The 15,148-nt window shown below is 36.6% G+C and overlaps 1 protein-coding gene across 1 annotated transcript; it reads right to left on the bottom strand.

Annotated features, from left to right (window-relative positions):
* Positions 1-7,841: 7,841 nt before the first annotated feature.
* Positions 7,842-8,588, bottom strand: LOC149549638 (uncharacterized). The gene has a single exon (XM_089794351.1). It carries the CDS (start codon positions 8,586-8,588, stop codon positions 7,842-7,844), a length of 747 nt encoding a protein of 248 aa, XP_089650477.1.
* Between the last annotated feature and the right edge of the window lie 6,560 nt (positions 8,589-15,148).

Below are 15,148 nucleotides of genomic sequence, written 5' to 3'. Positions count from 1 at the left end.
TAATAGGGGGACACATGACACGATGGAAATTATACAATCTAAACATGAGGCTTTGGTGTAGAATGACATTTTCCTCACCCTTATGAATAGCCTCAATATTACTCTCAATTGAGTGAAGCAAAACTTAGAATGAAATGGAAATGAGGGCTTTATTGTGCAAATGATTGAGGAAAGGGGGATGATCTTTATATGGATTGAGGAAAGGGAGATGATTAAGGAACGAGAGATTGAGGTCTTTACTGCACAAATGTGTCACTTGTTATATGGATGAAAATTTTATTTTTGTTATTGTGTTTGTTTTTACATTTACTTTTCTTGGTTGGTGATCTTTGGGTTAGCCTTTTGTGGACTCTTTCTAATCTGTTGTTGTTGTTATTATTATTTATTTATAGATTGATAATTATTTGGTGGGTTATTCTATTTTTATTGTTAATTTGAATATAATTGTTCCCTCTAGTTTTATCTTATATTCCCTTTACCACTTGTACTCCTCTTCTTGATTCTCTCTATTTCCTCCCATTTCTCTCACTGTTTTTGTATGACTAAATCTGCTACTTTATTCATTTACCTTTTTTTCTCTATTGTACATGTCATAGAGTGTGATCGGTTGATGCAAGAAATAACTATACAATGAAATCTAGAAACATTCATAGATTACAATGTATTCTTTCAAATGGTTATACATTATAATAATTATTGATTTAAGTTAAATGAAATAGAATTGTGGCTCTTATGTTGGGTAAAGGCTCGTACTATTATAGATGATTAACCAGAACAATGAATTTGTTGTCATGTGATATGCTTGTATAATATTATTGATTCTAGTATGAGACTTTTAATTATGATTAATGTTAGGATAAACCACAGACAGAAATAAAAAACTACATGCAAATATAACCAATAACTGAAAAAATAATAGATCACACAGAAATGAACACAAGGCACCAAGATTTAATGTGGTTCACCCAATCCCTGGGCTACGTCCACCAAACAGCAAGTCCGATCTTATTACAATCCAGTGATTACAACCTGATTACAATCTGTAATCCTTTACAGCTCAATACTGCCGCAAGAACCAATTTTGCATCACAACATAATGAAAAATACCCAACCCTAAGCCCTTTTATACAAGTATTAAACTACTTTAGGGTTATAACATGTCGGCCATAATATGTCAGCTACCATGTCGGCCACGGCCCAAATTTTTTTTGTATAGTACTTTTCTGATCAGTCACCACAATCTAACAATTAATGTAGCTATTGAATGGATATCCATAATTATATGTAGGATAGTGATAAAAAGGATTTTTTAGAATGATGAACTATGTTTACAATTAAGATTTCAATTGTGATAGTTAAAGCATTCTAGAATGACATTATGTTTGTCTTGTATTTTCCTATTTTAATCTACATTCAATTGGAATAATATATGGCCTAGTTTAGTAAATCAATGTAATAACTAAGTACATGCAAGTTGGAGCAGTCTTTCAATCCATGTATCATTGCCTACTATATTGTCAACAAGAGAGAACTATAAGATGATTTTTTAACATGTTTTATCCATAATTTTTGGAATTGTAGTGCTAATTCAATGACTATTAAGGATGAAATTGATTTTTTTTTTGTTGTATGAATAAGATTCAACCATCTAAGACAATGTCAATTGTATCTCTATCAAATGTCTTAAATAGTTATAAAACAGTGCAATAAACTTTAAAATTTGAACTATACTAAATATTTCAATCATACAATTATTACTAATAAATATCAAATTATAACTATTATAACAAGTTTTTCTAGATTCATATTTTTAAAACTATTCTGATTACACTCAATGAATCTGGAAAAAATAATTCTAAGTTAAATCAAAGATTATAAATATATAAGTTCTTCAGAAATGACAATAAATGCAAAGAGATTACTAGAAAGTATCACTTGCATGGATTTTGCGCTGACAGGGACTGAGTTCGAATCCATGCAGGCTGATCTAAGTTAAATCCCACATTTTAAGGCGTAATGCAAGTATAAATAATAAAAAACCAAATCATTTTTAAATATTAACTATCCTACGATATGGATAATGATCTCGATCAATTGAATTAAATTTAACAATAATAAAGATATTGGGAAGAAATATCGAAAGTGGGAGACATTATTGTAAGACGTCTATCTGCTGCATGAAAATAAAATGGTGGAAATTTGCTGTCAAAATAGACTCTCTCCATTCTCCCTAGAATGAATCTACACCATACACGTGGACAATATGGGCACTGATTGGTGGGAAAGTTGAATACTTTGATCTCTTTGAAGGGGTGGCAGCATGGATAAGGAGAGATGACGTGGGGATGAGGATGATAAGACAGGCAGGACATAGATATATTTCACATGTTCTTCGTGGGCTAAAAATTGGATCTATTACAATTCTTTGTACTAGAGTACAACCATTCTACGCCATCATAGCATAAGGATTGTTTTCATCCCCATTTAGAACCATGTGACAAAATACTAAGGATTGTTTCTACATTCTTGGATTTAACTAAGGCTATGGGTCAACCACCTTCAAATAAAAAGATTTGATACTAGTAATTGTTATAGTTAATTTCATGTATTTATATATCTTGAATTATTCATCAGATCTTAACGATTTCTGTTGATGTTTCTCTATGTGACTTAATTATATAGAGATATTATTTAGAGGTCTTGGCAATTATGTATCGAAGGATCAAAAGTGGTTATTTCAAAGTGTGACTCGGAACATGACCTCTTTCGCACCATTACTCATTTGCAAAGACAACAAAAAAGTTTACACAATTAATTAAATATTTTTGCACAAATGCCTCAATAATCGTGCACTATTAGTACCAATAAACTTGCACAATCGATCTAATTACTATCTTTTCCCCCAAAGAAATTGACAGTTGTTGGCTCATAGATGATTTTCTAATGGGCTTTGTGAAATATAATTTACATAATTGGAACACGGGTGGTAACTAGTGCTCTTCCTTTATACTATTTGAATTGTTGACATATTCAAGGGTGTTGAACTAGTGAGTCTCATTTTTACAACTTGTCTCTACGTAATGGTTGTTTTTTTTTAACTTATTTTATTTTAGAATAAGAAATTTTGAATTAATTTTTATTTTATTTGTATGGAAAGGATGTTGTAATACAGTGTGATTATATAATATTGACAAATATCAAATCATATATGATATAGTATAATATCATTCTTTTCTATGTATAATTATGTTTTAATAGTGTAGCATCATAAATTATACACTTTTGATAGGGTGTCTAATTCCATACTCTCATAGAACACATTTTTTTGTGTCTCATTCTATTATGCATTATAGGACTTCATTATGCATGCATTTAATCAATAAGTAGTTTTCAAGAAAATGAGTCCTCTCTTAATTTATGCCTCAATCACACTCTTATTTGAGTTTTTAATTATAGGTGTACCCTTTATCTTTCATCAATTTAAATCAATATAAATATTATCCCATTTAAAGGTTTAAGACATGCTTCCCACATCTAAACATCATACATGTTTCCACAAAAATGCATTTTGAGCATGTAGACTATATTATCTTTTGCATCCCTTAAAGTTCAGGTTGAATTGGGTAGGACTACATGACTTTCTTTTTCGATGATTTTTTTTTTGAGGATATTATGAGAGTCCTACCATTTCTAAAAATTTCCCAATGCAAAAATGTGATAATTCCAAGTCAAATTTTCATCTACTCAAATTTAGACTTCGTGTATAAGAAATGATATTTTCTCATTTGCAATATGCAATTTTGATAATGTCAATATCTGCAAATTGAGATATCCTTATGATGTGAAGATCTCTATAAACACAAAGATAAATTAGCATGCATTAGATCTTCAATCAAATTTTATTACTGAACATATATAAGCTTAGACTTTGTTGGACGATGATAGGGAATAAATAAATAATGTTTTTCTTGTAACTCTCCCTAAGGATTTGGTATGATTTCACATTATTCCAAAATTTCATCAAAGAAGATTTAGATTTAAGTTTTATTATTTTAAGTTATCTAATTTATGCATTCTCCAACTATTTATTAATCATATTATTTAAGGTTTTATTCTAACACATTTGAGTAGGATTGTAGTCTACATTTATGCAATTTAGCTCATAATAATCTTAGATTCACTTTTTTTTTTTGAAAAAAGAGGGGTAAAAACTTTATTGAAACTTAGAACAAAGCAGTACAAAACAAGATAGGGCCAAAGCCCCAAAAGAATCAAAAGCCTACATCATCTCTCTCTGACTCTATTGATATCCTCTGTCAAAATCCTCTCCAATTCCTGACATAATTCCCCTGGTAATTGCTCCCACTCATCAATCCTCCAACCATCGAAGTTCCCAGAAGCCCATTTAGCCAAACTATCCGCCGCACTATTCCACTCCCTTGGGATATGGGAGTATGACACTGAATCCATCATAGCACTAATCTGTAAGATCTGTTGCACTATTAAAGACAATTGCCAACTAACATTCAAACTCTTCCTTTCAAGGAGAAGATTCACCAAAACCTGAGAATCAGATTCGCAAATCACCTTACGCCACCCAAGGGCATACGCCCGCTTCAAAGCATAAAGAATAGCCACACCTTCCATACTGTTAACAGTCTGCATTCCTTTATTGACTGAGAAAATAAAAGCCACCAAACCAGAAGAATCCCTACCAATCCCACCTATTCCAGCCGGCCCCGGATTTCCCCTGGACGAACCATCAGTATTAATTTTGAGAATGCCAGCAGGAGGGGCCATCCATTTCCCCATCCTTTGAACTTTTTGCTTCGTTTTTCTACTCCTCCTAACACAGGAAGACACTGGAGATATTCCTTTTATTCCGAGCCTATCAACCATCGCAGCATCATCACACTTAAGTGGCAACATTATCTCACTCTTAGCCAAGACTGTTTCCTGAATCATTCCCAAAATTCTATTCCAAACTTGATGAATTTCCAAAGTTTCTCCCCGGAAAATTCTACGATTACGTTCCAGCCAGACTTGCCATAGCAAAAAGATAGGCCCAGCGTACCAAACCTCTTGCAGGAAGGGGGCCATAGAAGGAGGCCTCCCCAAACTCATCCAAAAATCTGCCAGGGAGGAGGCATGAATGCACGGGTGTCTCCAAACATTCCACCAAAGATGCCATAACTGCAGGGTGAAAGAGCACCGGAAGAACAAATGAGAAGAGTCTTCCTCCTCGCTACTGCAAAGGACACACCTCGAAGGGCCTGAGAAACCCCTTTGCGAATATTGTCCCAGGTCAGGCATCTGTTCCGGACCAGAGTCCAAATGAAACAGTTACATTTAGGCCAAGAAAACCTACTCCAAGCTTTCTTCCACCATGGAACCTCCTCCCCCACCAGCTGTTGGGAGAGCAACTCCTGATACCCGGAGGAAACAGTATAAGCACCCTTGGGGTTAGGGGACCAAGCCAACACATCATCTCCCATCAGAGCACTACAACTTCTCCTAGAAAGAATGTACAGGAGCTCAGCACGCTCCACTTCAAAACCAGGAATAGGCCATTCCCTGGGGTTCTTCCAACTTGCCTCCACCAGTTGACCATGAAGGGAAAAAGACTTAAAGTCTCGCACCCTTGACCAACCAGCATCACAAAATCTCTGAACCAAAATGTGCAAATGAGGATATTGAGTGACAATGGGAGGATAGCCATCCCAAGCATCATACCAGAACTGTGCCTCTGAGCCACCTTTGCAAATCTAAAATAAGCCACCCTTAATAAGAGCAGCTCCTCTCTTGAGAGTATTCCAAATCATCGAACCTTTCCCACCCAAACTATACCGTGGGATATCTTTTTGAGGGATACCAGGAAGATACTTCTGAGTCAAAATTCTGGCCCAAACCTGGTCTTGTTCCACACACCAACGCCAATATAATTTGGTTGCCAGGGCAGTACCAGTAAGCAGCGATTGTCGTAAACCAAGACCACCAAATTGTTTTGGTCTACAGACAACCTCCCATCTAACAAGGCTCCATTTAGTCGAAGATAAATTACCAGCCCAGAAAAATTGTCTTGCAAGGGAGTCCAAGTCCTTGACAAAGCTCATCGGTGCCACCTGAACCATACTCCTATAAAGCGGAAGAGCCTGAATCACAGATTGAAGAAGCTGGACCCGACCAGCAAAGGAAAGCCAGCGGTGGGTCCAATGAGTAACTTTGACACGGAACTTGTCCAAAATATCCTGCCAGGATTCTCGAGACTGCCTACCACTTGAGATCGGAATGCCAAGGTAGAGCATAGGAAGACTTCTGATTCGGAATCTAAGAATACGAGTGATTCGCCTTTGGATAGAAAGCGGAGTGTTGAAGAAAAAAATGGATGATTTTCCTTCATTAATCAACTGTCCTGAAGCAGCCAGATAAACATCCAAAACCTTACGAATATTAGAAGCTTCACAGATGGTAGCCATGCCCATCAAAGCTGTATCATCCACAAACTGTAGGTGAGATTGCACAGGAAGACTTCCTCCCCATTGCCATCCCTGAAGGATGCCCCTTTCAACATTCTTTTTTATCAAACGACCCAAACCTTCAGCCAAAAGAAGAAACAAATAGGGAGAAAGGGGGTCACCTTGCCGTAATCCCCGAGAAGCAACAAAAAGATCAGAGTGTTCTCCATTAATCAAGACTGAAAAAGAGGTTGAATTCACACAACTCATAACCCACTGGATCCATTCCTCCGCAAAACCAAAAGCTCTCAAAACTTTTTGGAGAAATGACCAACAGACTCTATCATATGCCTTAGCCATATCCAGCTTAATGAACATTGCCTTATCTTTAGATTTGGCCATGGAATGAATAGTCTCAGTTGCCACGACCACACCATCCAATATCTGGCGGCCCGTCACAAATCCACTTTGTTCCTCAGAAATTAACGAGGGAAGCCACTTTTTTAATCTGTCGGCGATCAGCTTAGATATGATTTTATAAACAACATTGCAAAGGGAGATAGGGCGGAATTGACTTAACCGGTCAGCCCTTTCCCCTTTGGGAATGAGAGCAAGGAAGGTAGAGTTCAGGGCCCGAAGCATTTGCTTGTTCGTCTGAGATTCTTGAACAACTGCCAATAAGTCTAACTTGATAATATCCCAAAATTCTTGGAAGAATTCAATCGGAAAGCCATCAGGACCCGGAGCTTTCCCTTTCTTCATCTGGAAAACAGTCCTCTCTAACTCCTCCAAAGATATGGCACTCATAAGATGCTCTTTCATCTCAAAAGAGACTAGAGAAGGGATACAAGAAAGGACTTGTGCCTCCTCAACTGAGACCCCCAGCTGTTCCTCCCTAAATAAAGAAGCAAAATATTGTACAGCTTCGCTGAAAATATCTTGAGATGAAGAGAGAACCTCACCACTATCAGTCACCAAAGTAGATATGAAATTACCATGACGCCTGGCCCTCACTGAATTGAAGAAGAAAGCAGTATTCTTATCACCTGCTTGAAGCCAGTCAATCCTAGCTTTCTGTTTCCAATAAATTTCCTCTCTCAGCTCCCACTCCTCCAAGGTTTTCAGAGCACTAGCTTCTTCCCGCAATAAATACTCTGACACCCCATCCTCCCTAATCAACCTGGTAATATCATTCAACTTAGCTTGGGCCACATATTTTTCCTGAAACATATTTCCAAAGCTATACCTGTTCCATCGTTTAAGCTGATACTTGACATATTGAAGGAGTTTAGCAAAAATATACATAGCTGTACCAAAGGCAGGTCTGCCAACCCTCCACCACTCAGCCACACAACCATATAGATCTGGGTCCCTCAACCACATGAGCTAGAATTTAAAAGGAGACTTCTGAGGTGGCCGATTCGAAGAGATAGCTAACTTAATGGGCCAATGATCTGACCCTCTCCAATCTAATATCTCAGATTTGGATGACCACAATCCACCCACCCAAAAATAGGACACCATGAACCGGTCTAATCGTTCAGCAATGCAACTATCTCCTGTCCTTCTATTATTCCAGGTGAACTGGCCATTACTAGGCTTAATATCCACGAGATTGAGAGCCGAGATATTATCCCATAGAAGCACAGAAGATGGCTCAAGTCTTGCAATACCCCCCCATTTTTCAGAGAGATCCAAAATAGCATTAAAGTCACCAGCAATAATCCATGGCAGATAAGGAAAAAGGCCATGAACAAAATGAATATTATTCCATGTAAGAATCTTACCTTGGAATTCAACTGGAGCATAAACATTGGAAAAAAGAACCGACTCACCCGACTCATGGCATAGAGAGACCAAGGATAAGGAGGACCTAAATGAAATCCACCATAGAGGCTGGATTTTGCGTGGGTTCCATAAGCATGCCACACCCCCAGAAGATCCCTGAGCTGCAATGCACTGACATTGCCCGTTCTTCCATAATTTAGGAGCTATACTCATCATACCTTCAACTGAAACCTTGGTCTCCTGTAGAAAAAGAACATCAGGAGCATGACTTCTAACCAATTCTCGAACAGCTTTTTGTCTAGGGCCGCTGTTCAAGCCCCTTGCATTCCATGAAATAACAATCATTTTGGGGGGGCTGGGAAATGGGAGTCCAAAGTCTTGACAGATCCTGACTCCACCAAATTCTCCCCAATCATCTTAATCTTCTCTATGTCCTTCTTGCGCCCACCTTTGCCACTTTTCTCACAGACCCCCTTCTTGGCATCCTTCTGAAGAATACCCAAATGAGGAGAAGATTTACCACGCTTTTCCATTTCAGAGACAACGTTTCGGATTGGAAGGGCAGCCCCCACTTCTCCTTGACCCAAACCAGCATTTGATCCCAAAAGCACCTGAACCTCTGCCTGCCCCTCTGTGACCATAGGCATTGCGGGTTCCACCTGTGGAGCAGGTAGGGGAATGGTAGAACCAATCTCCAAGTCAGACTCCACACCAATATGGTCCATACTGGTAAGACCTGTAATGCCTTCATGCTGTCCCAATTCATCCAGGACCTCAAATCTGTTAAAGGTATCCTCCTCTTGTCTCTCCATCATAGTTCTCTTCTGTCCTCTATTACGGTTCCTAGCCTTAACCTGAACAAAACCCTCAGCATCCTTACCCCCGCCAGAGGTTGGCTTCTTCCCCTTATCAACACTTGGAATGATGCGAGAAGTAGATGGAGGTTGCTGAACCATTGGTTTAGCCTTCGGACACCTACGCAGCAGGTGGCCGTACTCATGACACAGACGACATCGAAAAGGAAGGGTCTCATAATCCAACTGCTGCACCCAAGAATGTGAACCTGCATGCATCTCTATCGCATCTGGCAATGGTCTGCTCAAATCGAGCTCCACACAAATTCGAGCAAAGGTCATCACCCGCTTTCCCAGGGTTTGAGTTGAAGGCCCCACTGGTTTCCCCAACATCGATGCGAGCATATAAAGAACATCTTCCCGACAACACTCAATTGGAAATCTGGGAAGCCTAACCCACACTGGGACCCGATTTGGAAGCTCCTCAGAGGGGTTAAAACCTGCATGCCAAGGTTTGACAAATAGCCCAACCTGGTTGTAAAAATAGGGTCTGCCTTCAAAAACCCTATTCCGATCAGCCATGCAGGTGAATGTAACCATAAAAAAGTTATTTGCAAGCAACGTGACCTCCATTTCCCCCTCTGGTTCCCAGACTCTTTGGGCCCAGTTCTCCAAAAATTGAAGGGATACTCTTAAGCCTAGGAATTTGCAATACAGCGAGTGCTTTGTATAATATTCGATGTCTTCCACAATCATTTCATATGGGATCAACAATTTAGGTCTTTCTTTGCATCGTTCAAGGCACCCATTAATCTTCGTGATGCGTGATCCTCCAGACGGATTTGATTCTGTAGCCCCTGAGCTCTGAGAATATAGAACATTATCAACCATCCTTGCCCCTTGATTTGGCAGATACATGTCCTCCACATCATGTAAAGTGGTGTCAGGTGTAACCATAGATGGCTCACCCCGAGCCATGTCTTCGCAGACCTGGAATGGTCGTCGCTATGGACCGCAGATCAGGCACCCCACGATTCAGTGCCCCACAGCCCGCATGCAAATGAAAATTTCGGTCAGCTTTCCAAAGACCCCCAATCCGCAACCAACCCTCCTCTACGCAGGCAAACAACCGCCCTCCGCAGCTACACGCACAGAAAACAAAGGAACGAGCTAGGGCACAGCTGCCCTAGCTCGGCACCAAAATGCAGACGCACGCCATAACATCGTCCATTAGCATTCAATAATCTTAGATTCACTGAGGATTCAAAAGAATACACATTATTCTAGTTTTTATGATAGCTATTCATGGAGGTAGAAATCACCAAAATGGAGGGTATACTAAGGAAACTTCCCCTCCCCCTTTCTAGCCTCTATGGTAGAAATTTATGGAGGTAGAAATCACCAAAATGAGGGGTTTACTAGGAAAATCTCTCTCACACACGCGTGCACGTGTGTGCGCGCGCACACACACACACACATGCATTTAAGCTTGGACATAGGTTTTAATAGAGATGAAATATTGAACCAAACTTAGGAGATAGTCATAAAATCCCACATCAAATCCCAACAAAAAGTATAAGTACAAGGACACAGGTCTACAAAACACTTCATTTGGGTCAAGGGGATTTGGAATAGCATTGACAAGTCCAAAAAGTAGTATAGATTTGCTAGAGGCTTAGTTTAGATCCCACAAGAAAAATAATGAAAGGTGTACAAAGATTCATCCATTTAGACTCGGGTGCCCTAACTAATTTAATGAACATCATATTTTATCTCAAATTTCATATGCAAATGCACCACATAACTATTCTTTTATTATAAAATATTTGAAGTTTTTGCTTTCTTTATCAAAAAATATGATCACTCCTATATCTCAATTTATTACCTTTTGAATCACTCAAATAAACACTTAGAGAAAAAAAATAGAAGCCCCAGGAGTATGATATTGAATTGAATCTCTTGGAAAAAGAGTTGGCTAGTCATACTTGTCTCATGGTTCATTTGTAATCTAATGTAATAAGTGAAAATTTGAGGATTCTAAGCCCTAGGCTACCCATTCCTCTTTCAAAACCATTACACATCATTATATTTTTAAAGGTATTATCATATGTACATAAGAAAACCAAATTGGTATATTAAGATATGTACATGTTGAAAACAATTGTTCAATTGTATATTGACTTTGATGTTACACAAAATATCATATATTCACCTGTTAGCATCTTCCAAGCTCAATCGAGCGATGAAGAAAATTTTCTATGTCTGTCAAGCATTCCAATGTTTGCCAAGTTCATAGGTCAATGTCTACTTGGGAGACAAAGGAAAGATGGCAAGTAATGAGTGCTAATCGAGCTTACTCCGTTACCAAAGAAAATTCACAGAAGATAGTGTCTACCGAGTTCACTCAGGAGACAAAGTAAAGTTGACATGGAACCAATGTGAACCGAGCTCACTCAGTTACCAAATGAAGTTTACAAAGTTGTAGTGTTAACCAAGTTCAAGTTTGGTTAACATAGGAAAATCTATTTTGTGTTAGTCTCTACCGAGCTGGGTCAGCTAAAAAAAGATTTTCTTATTTTGGCATATTTGAGTTTAATGGATTTGTTTATTGGTTCTAGCCAACTGGAGGGATGAATATTAATTATTTTAAGTTGTATTCAAGTTGACTTGACAATGTATATGATATAAGTCTAAGGTCAAGTTAAGGTATTAAATGTATGAGTCTGTGAAGATAAGAAGATGCTTAGAGGAAGCAAATTGGAAGGATAAGCATAATATCTTTGTTGGGTTGCAAAGATTTATCTGATCAAGAAGGATCAAGCATTCAAGCTGGAATAGAGATCTAAATCAACAAAAATAGTTGCATTAGAAATCAAGTGAAGTCATTGTTACTCTCTAACCATTGTAGCAGTGAATCAAATCTCTTAAAAGAGTTAGCCTAACAACTATTTGTAAATCCTCTAACAAGGTGTCATTTCTAGATTGAAGTGTCTAAGGCCACTCCTAACATGGAGATTAAATCCTCTAATAGGGTCACACCTAGCAGTGTGTTTTGTAACCTTTAATAGGGTTGGCTCCCAACAGGGCTCACTTTAGAAGAGTGAAAAATAGTAACTAGTTGCAATTGGCGATTTTTCCCAAATTGGGTTTCCACGCTAAATCTTGGTGTCACTTATGTTCATGTTATTTCTTTTATGTGCATGAAACTAAGTTAATTAAGGTTAATCACACTTAATATATAAGATTTGAATGTTCAATATTTACTGAGTTATAGTTGATATTATAGTGCTTATCAAGTGACAGTAATTACTAGTGTTAACCGAGTGCCTCTATATTAACCAAGTTACAACAAATTTTTTTTTTAATAGAGTTTGTGTTTTGATTTGTATAAACATCTAAGGGATTTGGGATTTATTTTTGTAGTAACTGATTCACCCCTCCCCTCTCAGTTACTCCTCTTATATTTCCAACAATAAAATGGTCAATATCCTATTAAGTATGGTTGCGCAATACCATAATTATGGACTCAAGTTAAAAAATATATTTGTGATTCCTATGTTGGGTGAAATGACTACTATTACTATAGAGGGAGGATAGAATTATGATCTTACTATCATATTAGCACTTAAGCATATGGTCTTACATAATATTGTTGATCCTAGTATGGAAGTTTTGTTTATGATAAATGTGCCCATTGAATGGATATTCATAATTGTGTATGATAGTGATCTCACAAATCCTAAGAATGACAAACTATGTTGACAATTAATATTTCAATTATGATGTTAATATAAGAGTTCTAGTATGATGCTATAATAATTACAACTCAATATCTAACTATTATTCAACTCTAATGAGATGTGCATTATACCATTGAATCATAGCTTAATAATAAATAGTTGCCAATTACAATAGTACTTCAATAAATTTATTCTTGTCTAGTATATTGTCAATAAGAAGGAATTATAAGATGATCCTTTTGACGTGTTAGACTATATGGAAATAATATTTTGTTGTGGTGTGAATTCAATGGCTATTAAGGTTGAAAGTTACAATTCTTTGTTGTATGACTGAGATTCAATCATTTAGGGCAATTTTAATTTTATTCATGGAGCAAATGCCTTAAACTACTATAAAGTGGTGCAATTGATCAACTCTTGGATGTGAACTATGGTAAATATTTTGATAATATCCAATCCTAAATTTTACTTTTGGTATTACTAAGATTTAATCAAACATAATTTCCTTAAGCACAAGTATACGTATTAATTCAACTAGTATAATATGAAAACTTTCAATTGTGATGTCCTACCAAAGTATGCTTTATTAATTGATTTAATGTATTAACTTGATGGTGTGAGGAATAAAGAGTGATAGATTTCCCACTTGAATAAAGGGATATAAATTTATAATAATATTTTAAGAATAATTTATTTTACCTTAACATATTGACAAATCCTTATGTTGGATGATTTTTTATTTTTTATTTGAAGAAGCATAAAAATTCAAGCACGTAGTTTGACTCATAATGATCCATTGAATTCTACAAATTTTACCTTAACCTTGATAATCTTAAAATGATTATGTACTTTTGTTCAAGGGTAATCTGATCAGTGAATTCTTAAGGTTGGAAAATTTATTCAACATAATGATGTTGGTCAACTAAGCATGATTATTATTATATTCATCTATATAACATTCTTAAATTATTGTATATCCCTTTTTGCACTATTATGTGCTAGAAATTATAGGGAGAGTAATCAATACTTTAATCTTTATTGACATTTTTAAAAATATTTTTCCAATTTCAATAAAATGTAATTGAGATATTATTAGAAGAAATACATGTGGCTTCAATCATATTTGGAAGTATGTAGACATTATAATTCATGAAAAAGGTACCCGTGGGTCCCAAATTTCTAGAGGATTTATTTATAGAATAATTTTAGAGTTAGGGGTTTCTCTAAACTTGATCAACTTCATCATTAACAGTCTTTAAAATAAGGCTAAAATTGTACTAGATAGTTAGTATAAGGTATTACATCATTATCAAGATTACCTATCTTAAGGTAACCATTGTATTTAGATTTTCAAAATCTGCTCCAACCGTGGATGAATATTTAGAATCACTATCGTATTGGTGTTCCTCTAATAATTTGTAGAAATATAGGGTTTGAAATAACTTATATTATATTGAGGCATGGATTAGAACCATAGAGTATTTTTGGTTATATCTATAATGAGAACTTATAGCCATAATATGATATCAAAATGTAAAGAGACCAATATTATTTTCTTGATTTAATTTTCTTCTTGAATTATAAGAAAAATTATGAATAAAGAGGATGTTGAACATCGTTTCTCATGGATGTTGGAGGTGTGTTTTTAATATCAGAGAAAATCAATAAGAATTAAGTGTAATGTTACCTTATCTTTGTATCAAGAAGTTCCTTTACTTTGATCATATTTATGGGTAACTAGAGTAGGTTGTGTTGGTCTCAGATTGGTTTTGACAATTGAGTGTCAACACACTTAACCAATTTTCACATAGAAGTCGAGTACACTATATGTGCCGAGCTAGACAAAACTACAATAGGTGTCGAGTGATCTTCAGGTGCCGAGTGAAGATCAAGTGCTGAGTGAACCATATGAGCTGAGTGATATGTAGGTGCCAAGTCATAGTTGGTGCCGAGCAAAGCAGAATACTAAATGTGTCAAGCACCAATAATCCAGTATGTGCCGAGTAACACAGAATCAACATATGAGTTTGTGCCTTCACAAACTTAGATGTAAACCATTTTTTGAGTTGACATAGAAGGATCTTGAAGGATAATAAGGATAAGAACAAATCTTTTATATTTCCTATGCAATCAACATGTAGCCAATAAGAAAAATGGAGAAGGCATGCAACCAATGAGAAAAGTGCAAGGAATGAGCAAGAATTAAAGATTCAATATGGATCATAGATCCATACCTAACCCTAAGTCTTTGTAATTTTTAAAAGGAGGACAAAAACCCCATTGTATGTGTAGATGAGAGAAGTGTATAGGTAAACTATAGAAAAATTTAGTAGGAAGAGTGAAAAAACTTAGAGGAACAGAGCAATATTGT

Source organism: Cupressus sempervirens, chromosome 7 (genome assembly GCF_028749045.1).
Source record: "Cupressus sempervirens isolate cs-2001-9-10 chromosome 7, ASM2874904v1, whole genome shotgun sequence".
In the NCBI taxonomy this organism is placed as follows: domain Eukaryota; kingdom Viridiplantae; phylum Streptophyta; class Pinopsida; order Cupressales; family Cupressaceae; genus Cupressus; species Cupressus sempervirens.
This window is presented reverse-complemented; position numbering and strand designations above follow the sequence as displayed.